Here is a 19972-nt window from a genome sequence, read left to right as displayed (position 1 = left end):
GTGTGCCTTGGCAGACTGAAAATAACTTTTTTGTTTTTGCATTGACAATTGATAGATTGTTAATACTGTATGCACATACCTATAGGTAATGTTTCATATGCAATAATGCTTCCTGGGTCTGATTGTCAAAATGTGACCTCAGACAATTATTGATCTCATCAGTTACTGCATGACACAAGAAATAAAGTTGTTGATGATGAAAACATGATACTTCAGTCTTGATTTAAATTCTACTTCATCTATAGTTTTACAAACATTTCCTCGTTGAATCAATACTCTTACGATCAAAAGATTAAATGCTTTACTTGGGAAATATACGTTCACTAATATGCACCTTTTATATTATTGCAAAAGTGATCTCTATCTCAGTCAAAATTCATAAAAATGCACTAAATTAACAAAGGTAATTTACAGGAAGTTCCTATCAAGGAGTCCCATTAAGTGTTTTCACATACATAAAATAATATTAATAATAAAGGGGAGACATTAGAAAGACACATAGTTATGAAACTGTTTATTTCAAGAACAATTACTATTCAGACATTGGTGCAAATATAACACATCATATTCAGTTGTGTTTTTTTAAAGAGCATCCTAAAACAAATATTGCTGGGGAAGCTTCAGTTTTTGATTTAAAGGAAAACATCTGCTGCACTACTATTAACAATGTATTCAATATTTCCTTAAGAGTTTTTCATTGAGTAATGTTCAGAAGTACCTGGGTCAGTATAAGGTTGTTTGTCCAGACATGTTGGACTGGGGTGTCATTTATTTACTAATAGCATTTATTTACCATTTCTGTCTTCATGAATCACAAAAATAGAAAATCCTAATAAATCTTAAAACATAAATCATTCATTCCTAAAAAAGAAACTACCTCAAAAGTAGGATACATAAGAAAACAACAATGCACATTGAAAAATAGTCACAGTATAAAGAAACAGCAACATTCAAATGAATAAATCTGTGGGAACAAAATACTGTATTGAAATTGTACAACATTTCAAATCTACAATACAAGAGCAAACACAAACAAAGTTCCCACCTGAGTGGGCACATAGCCACTTCATGTAAACAACACTATAAGCATATTAAACAGTGATGCATCCATACTTACCAGGGAAGACTCTATTGCTCATGTAGAGCATTTCATCCTTAATTGGTGGTTATACCCATCAAGCCTTATATGGAAATGGTAATCATATGAATCCCAAACTAGAACAAAATAAATATGTTTGACACTCAAGTATCAACTTGACATTCCTGCCCCGAGTTGTTTCTCGAGATCATAATGAATCTTTGGCTGTCATCATGTCAAATACTTTAGAATTGTTGTGGGCTCATTTATACTGTATGTGTACAAAACTCAGGTCGATGGAAGTTAAAATGACATCAGTGGTACTTACAGCTTTAACTAACCTGGTACTGGTAGGGTTCTCCTTCATGTAAGTGGTTAAATTCAAATGATCAAGTGAGGACAGCTGATGAAACAAACAGGATTAAGTGGAAAAGCCATTTTACAAGCATATTTTCATCATAAACTTCCCAACACACATTCATTTATATATAGCTGTATGTGATTAGACATTTGACCAAGCCATACTTACTTTCTGACTGTAGGGCTTTAGCTTTTAAAAAAGAAAACTGTTTTAATTGAATAACTCCACACTTTCAGTATGAAGTTATTAAATGAAAACCAAGCTTCCTGATGCTCCCACCAATCAAGAAGGGAGAATACAGATTCAATGACACATACTGTACAATCTATATTAGTATTCACATAAACTGACATGCCTGAATAAAATGATGCCTCAATGCAAAAACACAAACAAGGGCCTTCACCAAACTTGCTGCAAGTTTGGGGACCTTGAGATCCAACAGCGTTTAAGCTGTGAGGGCCCCTGGCAATGAATGAGAAGACAGAAAATGGTGGGACTTGCCTCCGGCTGAAACAGGGCTACACTGAGACTCGGCCTCAGCCGGTCCCCCATGGCATCGCTACAGGGAGAAGAGAAATCTGGGTTTAAGCACCGCTGTGACCCGGAGGTTATGCAGCTGTCAAATGCACTTGGCACGTACAGACTACCAATCATTTATTTATTATCTTTTGAACGGTAAATACTCAATTCAAAAGTGAAACATTTACTTGCATTTTTCAAATAAAAGCAGAGATGTACATTTCGGTTGATTCAGCTTAAAGACAACACTGACGTTTATAACTGGAGTACAAACCTGCTGTGACGTCTCATCCCACTAACGTACCGCAAAGAAGAGTCTTTCATTTTTGCCACATTTTATTACAATCAATTTTACAACAATACATATACCACTTCATTAAGTACTCCAACTATTTAAGGTTATGGGAGTATCTTCTCCATTAAAACTATAAACATAACACAGATTGAATGCATGAACAGTTAAATGAAGCCCTCACCAAACAAAGTTGGGGACACGAAGTCCAACAGCACTACGTGCTGTGAAGGCCTCACTGTTAGCTCAGAACAGAAATGTATTTACATACAACTTGCCTTGATAAAGGGTGCGCACTGCCCATGTAACTCCAGCGCCTTCACAACAACACTACGAACCATATCTACTACACTTCTACACACCTGAATGAAACATGAGAAGGAAAAGAAGCCACAGAACAGAGATGGTTTCAAACAACACTTCATAGTCTTGTTTAGGTACAATGTAAATATTTCCCGTGCGCTCTGTGATGCTGTTCATCTAACTATCTAACTATTTTGTTTGTTGTGTATTCAGTGTCTCTTCCTCATAGCTCAGTAGTAGAATAAACAGTACGTGGTGGTAATATAATACCAATACTGGTTTCTACTAGCAGTTGAGGACATTAGAAAAGGGTTGAGTGTCCAAACCTATTGAAGAGAGGATGGCAGGCTTCAGTAGCGGGCTCCAGGAGACATGACAGGGGGCCTCAGACCCATGGGCCGGAGAGGGGCTCCCTGGTACCCGGGGGGTCCCACACGAGGGGCCTGTCCGTATGGAGGCATCCCCCCTGGCATGTAGCCTGGCATCCCCTGGGGCGGACACCCGTACTGTCCTGGGGAAATTAATTAAAAAATCATGTGTTTTACCTTATAACAAGAGTCCATAATGCTGTAATTATGTCTGATTCAGGTCATACGGAACGACAAGAAATGTTTTTATATTTTAAATATAATATAACCAAAGTATTGGACAAATAAAAACGTTGACTTTGTAAAAGGTGCTATAAGAAAAAGGGGATCACCAAAGTCATCAGGATTTATCTTCTGGGGACCGTGACAAACCATCCAATAATAGAGACATTGCCATCCCTACAGATATGCCTCATTCACACATTTCGTTCAATATTGCTTGGTAAGTTATAGCATCAGGAACAGTTTAAAGGTAAAGATTCTTTAGAGCAGGGGTGGGGAACCTGCGGCCCCCGGGCCGTATACGGCCCGCGAGACCATTTGGTACGGCCCTCAAGGTAATTTATAAACACACGCAAAAAAGAAAAAAATTAAAGAAATCTAGACCGCAAAAAAATTAAACAANAAATCACTCCCCTTTCAAACTGTATTCTTGTTTATTAATAACAAGTTTTTTACTGTCATATAGTATTTTATACCTGTTTACCTTATTCTCTTATTTTTTTATAATAACTATAATGATCATATAAAGATGTGCCTTTACCTCACTGGTTGGAGAAAAAGCTTCTTATATTTGTTAGCATAGCTAGCTAACCAGATGCTAATAACAACAAAGTTATTGACTGCATGGTCAGTATGACAGAAGAACAGATCGCCACTGGGCTTTCAACTAAAGACACAGCCACGCAGAAACTGCGGCATGTGTACGGCTCCTTATGGGTACTGACATTTTTGGAAGTGCCGGAGCGGCGTTATGGTGCTCTCCGTCAGAAATACACCCCTGTCAGACGAGACATATACCACGTGATGACACGTTAGGCTCGTGTTGTGTTCAAGGACCCTGACCTTGGCCAGGAAAAACAGGCACTCGCTTGTTTAATTTTTTTGCGGTCTAGATTTCTTTAATTTTTTTCTTTTTTGCGTGTGTTTATAAATTACGTCGAGGGCCGTACCAAATGGTCTCGCGGGCCGTAGGTTCCCCACCCCTGCTCTAAAGAATCTTTACCTTTAAACTGTTCCTGATGCTNCATTCATTTGGGCTCAATCCAGATATCTCACCATGACTCGTGCATGCATTTTGTGTCCAAATCTTTCTGTTTTGGTGGTCATGCCACAACCGTGCACGTGAATGCATGCACGAGTCATGGTGAGATATCTGGATTGAGCCCAAATGAATGGGCTGTGATTTTAGCATTTTTAAGCAGAGGTCAATCATTTGTACGGCCCTCGGAGGATGTTGGAAAAATGTAAATGGCCCTTGAGAGGAAAAAGGTTCCCCACCCCTGCTTTAGAAGCATTCTCATCCTGAAGTACAGCGTTGTACCCCACAACAGCTAAGAATAAACAGCTGTGGTTAACACACCAACAACATGCTAATAACTAATAAAAGGAAGTCAGTAGCTTACCAGGTATGGGATGCCTCATGCCGGGCTGCTGAGCCATCATGCCCACCGCTGAGGGGGCAGCAGCGGGGGTCTGGCTTGGACGGGAAATACTGTGTTGGTACCTCGGCAACTGAGCCCGCAACTCCTCCTAGCAGACACACAGAGCAAAAGAGAACAAGTTATTAGAGACTGAATCTCTGAAGATCAGCCAGGAGAAATAAACAAGGAAAGACTTTGGCTGTGTGAAAGACTTTCTCCTCAAAATGTCTACTTACTTTGGAAAAATAAACGTATCAATGTCAAGCCTAAAATAAATGAACCGTTCCTTAAAGAATGACTGTATGTGTTGATGTGTTAAAATAACAAAATGCCAACAAAAAGGTGGAGTACTCACCAGTGAGACGTCCTCATCAGGGTGGATCAACTTACTGGTTGCACTGGAGGGGGTGAGGGTGGCAGGCTTACTGGTCACAGTGGAGGGGGGTTTGGAGAGCGTGCTGCTGCCGGGGCTGAGCGCGGCTACGGGGGTCTGAGTGTAGGGCGGGAAGGTGGGCTTCGAGGGGTCAGAGGAGGAGGAGGGAGGGTGGGGTGACCCTGACTGCTGACTCTGAGGGAGGAGAAGAAAACACATTAGAGAAGCTGGAAAGCATTTCATTTTCATAAAGAGATAAACTGTAGGTATACGTTGTGGTTATTCCCATTAATGAGGGTGTATGTACTGTCAAGACCTGCTCTTTATGAAAAGGGTCTAGAAATAAGTTCTGATTTTTTGCTACTTTAATTGGCCTGGTTTAAACTTTGGTTCAGCAAGGAGGGAAGAAAAGACAGTCAAGGTGGTTTTTGCACTTTTCGTTTTTCTAATACGAGCATAATTGACACAAAATATTGATTTCAAATTGTTTTAGATTAATAAAATGTTGATATAATTGCATCCATAGCAATGGTCTGCTATTAAGAAGCAGAATGCAGTAATTGACCAATCAGAATCAAGTATTTAAGATGTATTCCTGTCATATATTGCCATAAAGCGGCCAAGAAGAACATTTTGATTTTGACAACTGGACATTACAAAGATTGTGTTTTGAGAGATTTAAGTGGGTAAATCAAACCTAAACCCATTTAAGTCTCAAGAAGAACACAGATTATCAGGCTTTGATTGTGCAAATGTATATTTTCACTTCATAATGGCATGTTAACACAAGTTTATAATTTGGGTCTAAGTAATCTCTATAGAACTGATGTAATACAAATGTTGGAGTAACCCTTTAAAGTATGACTAAGTTACATCTATTTTGTAGCCTGCAAGAAAACAAATCCAAAAGATCCCGCTGTGCCCTAAAGCAGTTCAGAATAAAGAAGCTTCATTTACAAATCTGCATGACTCTCGATTGTCTCATGTTGTTACGGTGCTTAATCTAACCTAGATGTATTCTATTATGCAGATTTGTAGCAAAACAAAACGCAAACAATGGCATTTTGCTAGACATTACACAAAGTATTTTCTAGCCCCATAATTGGTTAGAATTGATCATTTCTTGCAATAACAGCTCTGGCAAATAAAACTGAATGAATTCCCAGGTATACCACAGCAGGCAAACTATTCAAAGCGATGTGCATGCCAGGTGTAAAGCTGCAGGGTGTCACAGTGGAGCAGGCAGACAGCTGCACACTTGGGACAGAGCTTTAGGGGAGGCAGACTGAGAATCTACACTGGTACTTGGAACGTGACTGACCATCTGCAGTACAGGAGAGAGTTGAGATAACACAGACACTCAAATCCAGCAACAGACACTTTTTTTTTTTCACTGCTATGGACAGTCTTGCACTAATGTACATTCTCAAAGATATTGAAGTGACTGTTATTTTTGGATATGTTGATTGTTGTGCTTTTATTTAGGTCTTAATGTGTGCATATATATATAAATGTGTCTTTAATTGTGTGCATATATAGGTATATATTTGCATACATATTTTTATATATATTTGTTTTTGTGAATGGTGTCATGAAGGTCTTACCTGTCCACCAATGGGGAAAAGAGGCTTTGAGAGACCAGGCTGGGCGGGGGGGACAGCAGGAACAGCAGGTCGAGTCAGGACGTTTGCAGCAGGGGGAACCTGAGACATGTGTGTGATGCCAGGGTGGTGGCCCACGGGAGGCATGCCTGACAACAGCAAAACACATTCATAGCGTGAGGGAACAAGTTTCAATATTATTTACTTGTACTATTTTATCTGTTTTATTGTGTTGCACTGTTGGAGGAGCCTGTGACCTAAGATTTTCGTTGTCATAACTACACTGTAGCACACATGACAATAAAAGCCTTGAAACTTGAAACAAGTGATGCCTCATTACAGCAGATTCACAATATACATTTACAAACTTTCATTGGAAGAATAGACATTTCAAATTAATTCATAATAATGATGATAGATAACATGATAACAGAAGAAATGTTTACAATGTTTTTTCAAAGTAAATAACGGTCCTAAAAGACAGATTATTATTTTATTTACCATCCTAATAGTTGAGGCTCTAAATAGGGTATTAAGTATTAAATAATGATTTTCTTATAGTATCTTTATATGCTGATATTTTATTTTGTATTTATTATAGTGGTAAAACATGTTTATATTAAAGTGTTATCTTCTTTATTTCACATTTGACTTATTCAACATTTTAAAACTAATTTAAATGACAAAAAAAACACACATTATGGCAATGTTGTGGAGGTTAGTATTCTCTAACGACATACGCAGACGAGGCATTACCTGGTGGCACCCCGACCATCATTGGTGGCATCCCAACACCTGGAGGCATCATCCCTCCCATTGGTATCATGCTAAACACACGAGGAAACATGTCCATGTTTAAAATACCAAGATATCATGAGGATGGGATTAAATAGGAATGACAGTTATTATTAAAAATCCCAAAATGTCACCCTGGAGGCATTCCTGGCATTACGGGGGGCATTCCGTGCATCATTGGTGGCACACCTGGCATCATCGGGGGAATTCCTTAAACAAAAAGATTATGTGAAACTCAAATCACAAGTTATTTATGTGGATTATACAGTAAATGGAATGATGCTTCTGTTTTCATTAATATTCCTATTTTAACATCATAATTATTGTTTTTATTTCATTTTATCAGGTGCCCGTGTACAATCAGTCATCTATTTAGTGACAAAACACAGGGATACATGTTCATAGATATCGCCATCTTACTTTGCAAACAGCACCAATACAGTGTTGTTTAGGCTCTTACCGGAGTAGCTCCCTGGTGGTATCCCTGGAGCTCCAGAGCCAGGGGGCATGCCGGGCTGCGTCATGGGGGGGATGTACGCGGCCTGCGGCTGTCCCGCAGCGGGCGGCTGAAAGGAGGGTCCTGGTTCGTCATCTTCATCGTACTCATCAGAGTCATCCTGGTTCTGCTTTTTCTTTGGAGTCTCTGAACAATAGGCAAGGGCACAAACAAAACATCTCTACAATACACCGTAATATGTCTCTGCTACTGGACATCTATATTTTTGTTCCTGCAGTATTTTGGTCTTTAATAGAACATTTGAATTTTTCTAGAACAATATATAATATGTATTATTTGTGATTTTCCTACGATACTGTAATGATTGGCTGTGAATAAAAAAAATATGAAGGACAGACCATCTATTTCTATTTTTTTTTTTTATTTGAGAAAAGGGCAGGAAATATAAGATTATTTGTTTCTCCCTGCTCCTTTTCGGGTATGGTGTGTTTACAGAGACATGTTTTGTAAAGAGTTGTTATAAATTGAGTTTGTGCATAACATGAACGGAAACAGATACAAATTAAATGAAAAAATATTTGTTGTTCATTTTTTATTTTATTATGTTAAACGTCATTCCACCTTTTAAATATTGTAATATTTTAATGCCTGAACACACTGCTGCTGTAACAAACATAATTTCCTAACTTGGGATCAATAAAACTATCTATCTAAGAAGACGGTACATTTGTGTATTTTTAATCACATACCTTGGTTCTTTTGTTCCAGGACTCTTCTTCTCTCTTCAATGTCTTTTTCAGGAATACCCTCCATGCCGTATATTTCCAGCTCAATATCTGTTCTTCCCGGTATTGCATTAGGGACTCCATCAATGGTCTCTTTATGCACCTATGATACAAGTGATACAGTGAGTGAAGTGTATAAACAAAATACTTTTTTGATTTTACAGAGATGGTTTCTATTATACATTTCCTCACCTGCATACAGTGGATTGCAAGCCCAGGGCCAGTGTATAGCTTTTTGTGACATATGTGACATTTGAAGTGTTTAGCCTTCTGATGCTGAATGAGAATCTTTTCATCATCAAAATCTCTGTTACAGTACCTGTCATTAACATTTAGGAAACCCCTTCAAATCATTGTAATGCTATTTTACACCATAAAGACGTTTGATGCATTTGTTTACTCAAACCCCTAAGCAGACACAAATCACAGGGTATCAAAATCAGACATCTCCTCACATTATATCCTGTGATATTTCATTAAACTAAAGCAACACGGACAACACGTAAACATATGGATGCATAATGTTAGTCAGCTAACCATTCTGCTAACGCTACACAAGTGTTGTTGTGATTACAGTGACGTTAGATGAGTAACATTACATGATAATAAGGATATCTCTCTCAAACAGATGCAGGTCTTGATAAGAGCAGGATAACGTAGTAACACTACATTTAAGCATTGGAAAAGGATACCAGCACCAAGGCTTCATTTGCTTTTTCTTCTTCCTTCCCATGGTTTCTGTACTGTCGGTTCACTGTCCGTAAAATAAAGCAGCTGACGGTAACACACAAACACACAAACACACGCCTACCAAATGTCAACAGGAAGTTCAAATATGGCGACGTGTCTTCAGCTGTGGTCTACACAGCGAACTCTGTTGTTACAAACATGTTATTTGTTTAATGACAAATTAAAATAAGTTATTCTAGAAATACAATTTACATATGTAAACATGTACATCCACATCTCCGCGTTCAATTTAATATTGAAAATAGATTATATTCTCAATGGATATAGAGTACATTCACAGAGCAGAGTTTTACCAATGTTGTTTTTGTGTAGGCTATTCTTATTTAATTTGTAATTTGTACTTTTATCATTTTATTTGTATTCTACGAGGGGCTCCGTAGTATTCTTGTTATACCTGTGTATATTATCATGTGTACTATCTGGGTTTCTCTCTTATTCTGTTGCTGCTATAACACCTGACTTTTCCCTTCGGGGATCACTAAAGGTCCATCTTATCTTATCTTAATTCATACCTAAAAGCAGGTTTCTAAATGTCTTTCATTGACAATTGTTTACTTCTCCAACACATTTCGGACAGTTGAGTCTAATTTTTAAAGAAAATAATAATTCCTTCTCCTCTTTCCATTTTTGAAGATGGAACCTATCCATGAATCCAGATGAATTGGCCACACAATACATATTCTATAATTGTCCATGCAACATATTTTATTCACAAACAGAACGTTTTGTTCCCATTTCAACAAGTTAAACCACTGTTATAAAACCGACATCATTAACAACATCATTTCAAAAATGAACAGACGTTTATTTTGTAAATCCAGAGATGAAACAGGAACAGAGAAACATTTTTTAAATTCCAGTCGGACCTTATTGAGAACGTACCCAGATGACGCATGCGCACAAGCCACATTAACGATAACACAACAACCTTTAACACAGCTGTTTCATATGCGCTGTTACTATTTTTAATACAATTGTCCCGCATCAATAATACTCGTCTACACACACATTGAATACTAGAAACACGTGCTTGTTTTCTGCAGTTTTATCCGGCTGATCGTTATCTCCCTGCAGCAGAGGGATCATGTTTACCTCCCAAACCTCGTCCTTCCAGGATTCAATTGACGTGGAAGAGAGGGACGACTTTGACAGCGAAGAAATTACTGGATACATCCAGAAAACTCAGCTGAACAGCTACTACACCATCTATCTCTATCAAGGCACAAGGTAAATGTCCGGGCTATTCCTCACATTTCATGACAGCTGTTATCATTTTCTCTCCCTTAACTATTGGGAATCTGCAGGAATCTTTACGTCTGTAATTTAACGCGTAATCCAATATCAAAGGAACAATGATATTGTGTACAAAAAAATCATATTATTTATTAATTTATATTGTTGGATTGTTATTATTGTGCTCAGCAGGGGTTGAAAAAAGTGCCACACTGTAAACATTTCAAGTAAAAGTACTGCATTGAGAATGCCATTCAAGTAAAAGTATCTAAGTACGATTAGGAAAATGTCCTTAAAGAATTGGAGTAAAAGTCCTCATTGCAGAAAAAACTAATTATTTTTCAAATATTTTAAGGCAAAACCAGCAAGTCTTCACATTTCTGAAGATGGAACTGGGAAATATTTTCAGTCATGGTTTTAGTGACTTACGTATAATGTTGGATGGTTTGATCTATACCAAATGTATCATATTATAAAAGCTTTTCCTAAATATTGTGTGTCAAAATCTGAATTTATAAAGTCACTAGTAAAAACATCTGTAAAATAATGTAGTTTGTTTGTAGCCTTTATTTAACCAGGTGAAATCCCATTGAGTTCAACGATCTCTTTTTCAAGGGAGACCTGCATTACAAAATTGGCTTTCAAAATATAGGAGGTTAGAAGTATTAAGTAGTACAAAATATAAGTACCTCTATGTGTTTAATTATAGTACTTGAGTAAATGTACCTAGTTACTTTTCTCCACTGGTGCTCAGTAACTACCTTAATTTTAATATTTTGAATCCTACAAGAATCATTTAATTACTGTCCTTTTTTCCCTGAACACAACCAGCTCCCTGGTGTGTATTGAGTGTGACTGTCTGTATCACTGTTTATCATACAGTCAATGTACCTCCTCTAAAGCACTCTTATGTTTCTGTTGTCCTTTGTTACTGAAACTGCTGACACTGACACTCACAGGTCAAACCAGATGTGTGCGTTAAACACTAACAGGGTGATGAGTAAACTGTCAATTGTCTTAGATCTGAAGCTGCTGCGGAAAATGCGGCATGGAACCAGAGACGAGCAGACTCCACAACCAGTCTAGATGACTTTAGGTAACAAAGGAGACACCCACCCATCTTCTCGTTGCTTTCAGTGGTCGTTTCTCTCTTTGACCTTCACTGTTTTGCATTGGTGTATCCACGGGACATCCAATCAACATGGAGTCAATGCTGCTTTCATTCGTGACTTTGTTCTGAATGGTCATTGCTATGTTGCTGAGTTACATATCTTAACTTCAATGTGTCAAGTGGAGTGTGCAAAATGTGAATGACTATCATTTAAATAATGGTACAATGTCCACGGCACAGTTCTAGCCATGTGACTCAGTTGTGTGTTGTGTTGGTTTGTGTGGCTAATGCTCATCAGCTTTCTCCATCCGTCGTCCATTTGACTTGAGTGGCTTCCAAATTCCTCATTACCTTCCTCTTGTTGCTCGTGTCCATGCTGACTCTCTGTCCCGCCTACAGCCTCACACTGATTGACAGCAGCCTGCCATCAGAGGCGGAGCCTGAGCTGCGGACTTACATTTCAAGGAGGCTGAGCAAAGGGGCCCTGCTGGGAGGCATGGGCAACATCGCCACTGTGGAACTCAGGTAACGATAAACATGTTTCAACACAACTGTTTTGCTTCGGTAATGCTACAACAAAAATAAAAAGATCATGTTCACTCTTCTTTGAATGTTTCTTGGATGCATCACGTTCTATAACATTATATTATACATAGCCATTGTGGAAGAAGTCTGTTTGATACTGTCGTGGCTTCCTTCCTTGTTTTTGTATTAAAAGACTTAAACAGACATTTTTAGCTAGTTTTCTTTCCTTTAAATTACTTACAGTTGAAGAGTTGCTTGGCCTCCGATGGTTTGGATGATATTATGCGTATATATGTGTTTGCTCAAAATAAAATAACAAAGTTTTACGCACGCAACAAAGAAAAGAGGCCTTTACAATATTCAAAACAAATAGGCAAAACTCAAATAAAATAACAAACAACTTAAGTATTTTTTCTTTCTTGATAATACTTATACAACTTCATAACTTAAAGGGTAATTGGACGGTTAAAAACTGTTCCTCGAGGCGTCTTTCTAGCAGGTTGCCCATCACTTTAGCGCAGGCGCTGTGGGAATTGTAGTCTTTTATAGTGTGTTGACTACAGACGTCACAATTAGGTGGGCTTTCTTATAAAAAGAAAATAGTGGCTCTAACAGATACCATCACATAAATAAAATACATTCACTTGGAAATGAAGGTTCAGAGGTGTACAGAATATGTTGGTTAACAGAAATGTGTTGATTCTTTACCCTCCCCCAGTATCCCAGAGCAGGCGGTGGGCTGCTACTGCTGCCTCGTGGAGCAGGAGAGGTCTCCGGAACAGCCCGATGCGGATGGAAACGGATATATCATCTGCTTTATGGGCGGCTCCGAAAAATGGCTGAATTTATATCCTTTGCACACAGTCACCATGAAATCAACCTTAATCATAAGCATCCTCCGGCTTGAATAATCTTTGTGCTTTCCTGCATTGTTGTATTTCTTCCACATTGTTGTAACTTTTTACAGAGAAACTACAAATAGTTCCTCTTCCTTAACCCAATACACATTTAGATTAGAGCTTGATAAATACGTCCAAGGCCTGCATAGCAGCCTGCAAACCCCAGAGGTATGAGAATATGATAACAGCGTAAGGAAGTCATATATTTGCCGGTACATTATTAATGACTTATCGCTACGTGTTTATGTCTGTGTCAGCTGCTGAACCTTGAGTCGGAGGTGCGCCCCTATCTGAGCCGGTGGTACGAGGAGTCTGTGATGCACATCCATCGGGTGGTGCAGCTCGTTCAGAACAACATCAGCTTCCTGCTGCATGCTGTGAGTCATTTTTACCTCTAGAGAACGTCCAATGGAGTGAGCCGTTTCTCTCTTTTAATGAAACAATTGAATGTCTACAAACTTAACAATGAGGTCTGATGAGTACTGGTCTAACCATAGCAGACGGGGTTTCAGTAAAAAGCACCACAATTATCTGGATACATAGAGGAACAAGTAAGAGTGTGTAGTGTGTTACCGGGCAGATGTTCCTTGGAATACATATTTACTATAGACTGTGTAAATATAAAGGTATTTATCCGTTTCATAAAAAAATACCAGTTGATTTATTTCACTATTCAAATCCTGCATGTTTGCATATATTTTGCAAACATGTTTTATTATATATCCTTATTCTATTATCATCTATATTGTTAATACTTTATTTAGCTTTATTTACATAATACTGTTGATCATTATAAATTAAGGTTTAACAATTTTTTAAGTTTCGGAAATCGCTTGTAAATCAAATCAAGTTTTATTTATAAAGCACATTTAAAAGCGATTTTTGGTGGAGCCAAAGTGCTGTGCATGTAATAAAAACACATTACTACAATCACAATAAAAGAAAATAAATTACAACAGATATAAAAAACACAGGGAAAAGTCAGGAGTCGTGCTCTGCTCTGACTAGAAGGCCAGGGAGAAGAAGTGTGTCTTAAGTGTTGATTTAAAAACCCCTAGGGTCTGGGCCGACCTCACATGGAGGGGCAGAGTGTTCCAGAGCCTAGGGCCAGCTGCTGCGAAGGGTCGGTGCGCTCGGGTTTTAAGCCTGGTCTTGGGCACTACCAGCAGCAGCTGGTCAGCAGACCTTAAGGCTCTGGCTGGGGTGTAGCACTGGAGGAGTTCAGCTATATAGGCCGGAGCCAGCCCAAGTGTAAGGCACTTGTAGGTGCATTTGATTTGATCGGTGCTATATGAATCAAATATGATTGATTGTTTAAAGACGTACATTTCCTTTACAACAATTCTTCTCACTCATTATTGTTCTGTTTACAGGCTCTGAGTCACACACTTGTGGAGGTCAATAATTCAGATGAGAGGACAAAGACTGATGTGTCCAGGTGAGTTAGGCTACAGTTCTTGTATCACATATATAAGTGATTAATGTATGCGAAAAATCCGCAGGCCTTTTGTTGATTTCCATGTCGTACAGATGAATAGCCGTCTATATCCATGTCTGTTAAAAATCTGCTGCATTCTGCACCAGGTTCATCAAAGCAGCCAGTTTGCAGGGTCTGTCTCAACAAGACACCACAACAGCTTCTCTGTGTAAGGCTATCTCAGAGGACACACAATCTGACCTGATCATCGACTGCTCCACCAGCCCCCCCACTCTCTCTAACGCTGGTAAGTCATGACACAAACCTCATGAGGAAACAATTATTGTTTTATCTTTGTACTGTCTAAGAGTTGTATTCTATGTTTTCTCCCCCAGTGAGCAATCGTTTCTGTGACGACTGGAGTCAGGCATTTCTAAACGCTGCAGAGCGTTGTAATCCTTTCCTGCTCAGACAGATTCTGGAGAACTTCAAACTCAAGGTGAGAAAACATTCAAAAAGACAGACCTTAATAGTGTGTTTTGCTTCTGGATCCTGGTTTCAGTTTCCTAAAACTCATTACCCTAGCATCAAGTTCTCATGTGAACACATTTTGTATTTTGTGTATACATTTTGGGACTAAAGCTCTTTTAAAATACTGATGGAACTGTCTTTTGTTGATATAAAAAATAGAAAGTTCGGATGATAATAAGTAAAGTGTAAAATTCTTCTCTATGCTTCAAGTTATTTTTATTTATTTTGTATTACAAATGTATCAATAAAATAAACAATCTCCCATGTCAACAAGATTGAGAAACAGCTCTCAGTTCCTCTCGGCAGATACTTAGTTTAATATCTCAGTTACATGACTGCCAGTTTTTCTTCCAGATTGCTTCCCTTTTCATTCAACTTGTTTCCTCCTCTGTATTAACCACAACTCTCACATCGCAGGCCATCCAGGACATGAACAGCCTGAAGCGTTTAGTGCGACAGGCAGAGATGAGTCACTACGCCCTGTTTCGTAGCTGCCGGTTCCTACAGGGCTGCGGAAATGGGGATGTGTTGCTGCAGAACGCCAGGGCGGAGCACAGCGACATGCCTGAAGCCTGCAGCATCATCACCGTCCTGGAGGAGTTCCTCAGGGATCAATCCCAGGCCCACGCATGATTACATCACTACATTTAACTTCAAGTGGTTGGGCCGGTTGCTGGCGAGACAGTCTGTACAATAACCTGTTCAGTTCTAAACCGAGAACTACATCAAATGTCAAACATCGGTTTGCTAGGTAAATATGTTCCACAGCTAGAAAAGTAGTGGTGAGATCCATACCATGTACTGTAAAACACTGACAAGCGACACCCAGCTTCCCTCTTTCTTTGGGGCTAATTATGGTTTATCGAGTGTGTAACTTTGGTGCAAAAGAGGTTCATTCATGGAGATGATAGTACAAAATAAATGACAATGACCTCCGGGTGCAGCGAAGTTTAGTTGTAAGCGTAGAGTGGCACTTTCCCAATCTTTATCCTTTTGCAATTATTAGTGTGTGTAACAATACTTTGAACCAAATATGAATACTACTCTGTTTTGCTAACTGAAAATGATCACAACACAACTGATCCAAACTAAAGCTTCTACTTATTCAAGTGGAATTATATATATGTATTACTTGAATGTCCAAATATAGTTTGGTATTTTTGTTAATTGTACCTTTTGAGAAGAAACACATTGAGAATGCACAAATCACTTTTATGCATTGCTTGTTACAAAGGCTTTATTTGTGCTTACATTCAAACCTAATACCTGCACTACAACATTGTTCTTGTTGGATAAGTACTGCTATTGTATGTGTATGTGTGTCGATCAAGTGATATTAGATGTTTAATCATATGCTGAGAAAATAAGTGTTGTTGATACAGTGTACATTTTCACTTTCTTTTGAGATAAATCTTAACGTTTGTGTAAGTTATATTGGAGAAGCCAGCAAGAGTAAGCCAGATTTAAAACAATTATCATTATGAATATAAACATATCTTAATGAATATAAATAGCAATCATGGCTAATGTTAGTCCTCACAGCTGTCAAGCTTATTACCTTACCTTCCATTATTATAGTCCTGCCACAGATAGCAGATATTTCTTCTTTTTTTGTCAGAGCAGTAGATTTATAACAAAGATAATAAATGTTTCCTAAAACATTACCCACTGTAGCTGTTATGGTATTCACCAGCTGTAGAATTAATGAGATTAAACTGGCACTATGTGAGCAGTCAATCACTTCATTTCAAAGCTTCTCCAATATTACCCTCAAACAAATTAAAATGTAGAATAAAAGAAGATAATACAATTGCTTGCAGTAGATGTTGGCATGTTTAAGTTGTATTGTTCACTTCCTCATGTACCTCCAACATGTGTTTTTTAGTATATTGCATTAAACCCATAAAGGGGTTTTGGAAGCATTCCCATTCAAACCAGTCCAAAGTGTGTAAAACAGCAATACAGCTGGTGGTGTATACTTTAAAACTGTGAAAGTGGTGTAAATGAGTAACTTCACTATTGTGAACCATGGTGTGACTGGCCCACCGTGTGTGTTGACATGTCTGTACAGTGTGTTAATTCTAGTTATAGATGATCTCTGTCTTGTATAGAAAGAGATGAAATAAATACCACAGCTGAAACCGACTTGTGGTTGTGCATTTTGTCTAGCAACCAAAAGTGTAACTAAGGTGACAAACATGTTGCATAAATACAGTGTGTGTGTGTGTGTGTGTGTGTGTGTGTGTGTGTGTGTGTGTGTGTGTGTGTGTGTGTGTGTGTGTGTGTGTGTGTGTGTGTGTGTGTGTTTAAATGCATCGCTACAGATATTAGGCAGCTTGGTATTCTGCGTCTGGTCCACAGGTTTGGAGAGAGTGCTCCAGACTATCGTGTCCTCCAGCTGGATCTCATATCCTCCAGTAGTCTCCGTCCTCCGGCTGCACCTCTGCAACTACAAAAAAAAAAACTGAACTTTGAAACATAGAGGACATTTTTGTTGCACCTGTTGTTCTGTTACATACATATTTATGTGTATATTTTGGAAGCTGGTTTATTTTTATATTATAATAATAATACACTTTATTTGTATAGCACCTTTCATGCACAAAGCAGCCCAAAGTGCTTTACAGAAAACACAACAACAATATTAAAATAATATTAAAATGAATACAGAACAAGATAAAACATCTTCTAAATAAAACAATACTAATAAAACAATTTTAAAAAGAAAATTAAAAATGTAAAATAAAAGCAAAACAGAAAAAGAATAGAGTAAAACATGGACAATGATACTAGTGACATTGAAAGTTAACCCAAATTAAAAGCCATATTAAAAAGATATATATGATACGTGAGAGAACAAAACATGCTGATTTACCTAAAGTGTGATCAGGCCTCCTCCTCAACAGAGAGCTGGGTACGTCATAGATGCTCTCTGCAGCGTCTGAAATGGATGGGGGGAAACACCAACACACAAAAATATATAATTAAGGTGTATCTTAGCACCACTGGGGGGAAGAAACAGACATTGAAAAAGAAATGTACTCACTCGGATTTTCAGCAGCCCTCCTGTAAGATATAGGACAGTCATACACACCCTCTTCCATCGCGTTCGCACACGGTCCTAGGAAGACACATGATAGGGTCTGTCGTTTAAACATCAGCATACTGTATATCATTTTATAATAAATAAAGTATAAGAACCTACTTTGTCTAAGCGGTAAAATGTCATAGTCTCCTTCTTGTCTTCCCTCTGTGTGGCTCACCCCCACTGGGCCATACTGAACTGGTAAGAGGAGTTAGAATCACATGGTTGAAAGCACAACTCATTTGGAAGCGACAGTAGGCACCTTTTTTTTTTTTTATGTAATTTGACAAAAAAATCCATTATAACCTTTCAGCATGTTGTAATGTTTAAAAAAAATGTTTTCAGGCTGTAGAAAGTCTTTTATAGGAATATGAGGCCAATCACAGGCCATTTCAGAGGGAGGGCATTGTTATTGGCTGTTCTACAAATACCAAAGGCAGCTTAATTTGCAGGACAAGTTTCTACTCCTTGCAACATTGGCAACAACTTCCTACACTGCAAAACAACCAAAAAAGGGAAGGCAGGCTTAAAAATGTGTCTGACAATATAAGAAATATATAAGAGGAGAGCAAATGTTGCAACAAGAGCAAGGTTTTTTCTCCATATCTGAAATGCTTTTCCAAAAGTGTAGCTAGCTAGGGCCTTTACAGGCCTACATGTCTACAGAGAAAACATGATGGTAATTCCCATAGAGTTGCGGCTACATAACATCCTCAGGATGAATGACGGGGATGAAAATAAATGACTAGCAATCTTCAAGGGTATTGTGCTAAGCCTATACTCCTCTGGTGGGAGGGGTCAAGGACAGAGGATGAAGCTGCAGGATGAAGGCTGTAATTCAAATACCTGACCTGGGATACATTACATTGCATTTAGCTGAAGCTTTTATCCAAAGCGACTTACAATAAGTGCCACACACACACACACACACACACACACACACACACACACACACACACACACACTGAAACATCCTACCACTTCTGGTCTGCAAATGTATGAGATTGTATTCAAACCACAGTGGTGACTCACCAACACTTTCCTCTTTCCATTGGTCATGATGATCTCAAAAACAAAGCGATTACCGGCAACTCTCGGGACTTCTCGCACCGACTGCACCTGACAGAGATGTGGACAGAGAGAGACTTAGGCAATAATATTATAAGTAACATTTTTCTCAAGTTAAAAAAAACCCTTAAATATTAGCAGCAACATCTACTCAAAGCACTAAAACTGTTTTTGGAATAATATACATTTTTGGATTATTATTAAGTACCTAACGACTAAAGTTGTCAAGTATATCAAATGGATCTATAGCATAAAGTAGCTTTAAATTATACGACTCAAATTCAAGTAACTTAAATTGTTCAGTGCTTGACTAAACACATTTAGTTAGAGATTAAAATGGTTACTTAAATTATAATCGTATAATATTATTAAAGTGGTAAGATGAAGAAGACTTACTGTGTAAATGTAGTAATAGCCTCTCAAATGGGGCTGTGAAGAGAGCATTACAAAACAAAATTTAAAACAGGGTGCTCGTTTACAGAAAAGATAGAAAAACTACTGGCGCTGTAACTATCCTCCACTTGAGTATGTTTTGGCATTATGAATAGAAGGTGCTCATCAGGAAATGTATAAGAAATGTAATAGTGTGAATATTATTCACCAGTGTGATATTTACAGCAGGTAAATGTGTACTTACAGCGCTGCCATTCTTCTGTGTATAGAAGAACAGGGTTGTGTTTTGAAGCCTGAACCAATATGTCACCCATCTTAGTTTCTAGAGAAAAAAGTGAATCTGTAGCAATTTTTTTACACCTTTAAAATAAACATATAATCATAT

The 19972-nt window shown here is 38.2% G+C and overlaps 3 protein-coding genes and 1 long non-coding RNA gene across 6 annotated transcripts in view; 2 read left to right on the top strand and 2 right to left on the bottom strand.

Moving 5' to 3' along the window:
• LOC104960728 (sterile alpha motif domain-containing protein 9-like) overlaps positions 1-11233 on the top strand; it is a 16861-nt gene extending 5628 nt beyond the window's left edge. The window contains exons 3-4 of the mRNA XM_010788888.1: positions 5621-5623; positions 11219-11233. The gene's annotated coding sequence lies outside the window, so the exon portion shown is untranslated. The remainder of the gene's footprint in view (positions 1-5620; positions 5624-11218) is intronic.
• Positions 521-9372, bottom strand: LOC104960716 (BUB3-interacting and GLEBS motif-containing protein ZNF207-like). Of its 2 annotated transcripts, XR_800012.1 has the most exons (11): positions 9268-9372; positions 8768-8894; positions 8540-8678; positions 7794-7976; positions 7468-7543; positions 7295-7365; positions 6542-6687; positions 4920-5132; positions 4547-4673; positions 1941-3064; positions 521-1481 (listed from the first exon to the last, which is right to left on the bottom strand). XR_800012.1 is itself a non-coding variant. In XM_010788874.1 (10 exons), exons 1-10 carry the CDS (start codon positions 9306-9308, stop codon positions 2904-2906), a joined length of 1284 nt encoding a protein of 427 aa, XP_010787176.1. In that variant the 5' UTR covers positions 9309-9372; the 3' UTR covers positions 521-2903. The 2 variants fall into 2 exon arrangements, 1 of the variants encoding a protein (XP_010787176.1); XM_010788874.1 differs by having other exon boundaries at positions 521-3064.
• On the top strand, positions 10220-17182 carry cunh17orf75 (chromosome unknown C17orf75 homolog). Of its 2 annotated transcripts, XM_010788900.1 has the most exons (10): positions 10220-10552; positions 11580-11654; positions 12069-12194; positions 12913-13041; positions 13201-13261; positions 13351-13470; positions 14467-14531; positions 14678-14817; positions 14906-15009; positions 15459-17182. In XM_010788900.1, the coding sequence occupies exons 1-10, from the start codon at positions 10410-10412 to the stop codon at positions 15672-15674; spliced, it is 1179 nt and encodes a 392-aa protein (XP_010787202.1). In that variant the 5' UTR covers positions 10220-10409; the 3' UTR covers positions 15675-17182. The 2 variants fall into 2 exon arrangements, with proteins under 2 accessions (XP_010787202.1, XP_010787209.1); XM_010788907.1 differs by lacking the exon at positions 11580-11654.
• LOC104960757 (uncharacterized) lies at positions 16926-18356 on the bottom strand. The gene is made up of 4 exons (XR_800015.1): positions 18247-18356; positions 18088-18162; positions 17917-17982; positions 16926-17490 (listed from the first exon to the last, which is right to left on the bottom strand). It is a non-coding gene; the product is annotated as an uncharacterized lncRNA (long non-coding RNA).
• Positions 18357-19972: the final 1616 nt, after the last annotated feature.

Source organism: Notothenia coriiceps, unplaced genomic scaffold (assembly GCF_000735185.1).
Source record: "Notothenia coriiceps isolate Sejong01 unplaced genomic scaffold, NC01 NC01_scaffold00001417, whole genome shotgun sequence".
In the NCBI taxonomy this organism is placed as follows: Eukaryota; Metazoa; Chordata; class Actinopteri; order Perciformes; family Nototheniidae; genus Notothenia; species Notothenia coriiceps.
This window is presented reverse-complemented; position numbering and strand designations above follow the sequence as displayed.

What these genes read in the sequence shown, in the direction of transcription:
- LOC104960716 (XM_010788874.1), bottom strand. Translation starts at nt 9,308, where the DNA reads ATGGGAAGGAAGAAGAAAAAGCAAATGAAGCCTTGGTGCTG. An exon ending in CAAATGAAGCCTTGGTGCTG is followed by an intron (nt 8,895 to 9,267) that starts GTATCCTTTTCC and finishes TGTTAATGACAG; the next exon opens with GTACTGTAACAGAGATTTTG. An exon ending in TTGCAATCCACTGTATGCAG is followed by an intron (nt 8,679 to 8,767) that starts GTGAGGAAATGT and finishes CTTGTATCATAG; the next exon opens with GTGCATAAAGAGACCATTGA.
- cunh17orf75 (XM_010788900.1), top strand. Translation starts at nt 10,410, where the DNA reads ATGTTTACCTCCCAAACCTCGTCCTTCCAGGATTCAATTGACGTGGAA. An exon ending in TCCGAAAAATGGCTGAATTT is followed by an intron (nt 13,042 to 13,200) that starts ATATCCTTTGCA and finishes AACCCAATACAC; the next exon opens with ATTTAGATTAGAGCTTGATA. An exon ending in GCAGCCTGCAAACCCCAGAG is followed by an intron (nt 13,262 to 13,350) that starts GTATGAGAATAT and finishes TGTCTGTGTCAG; the next exon opens with CTGCTGAACCTTGAGTCGGA.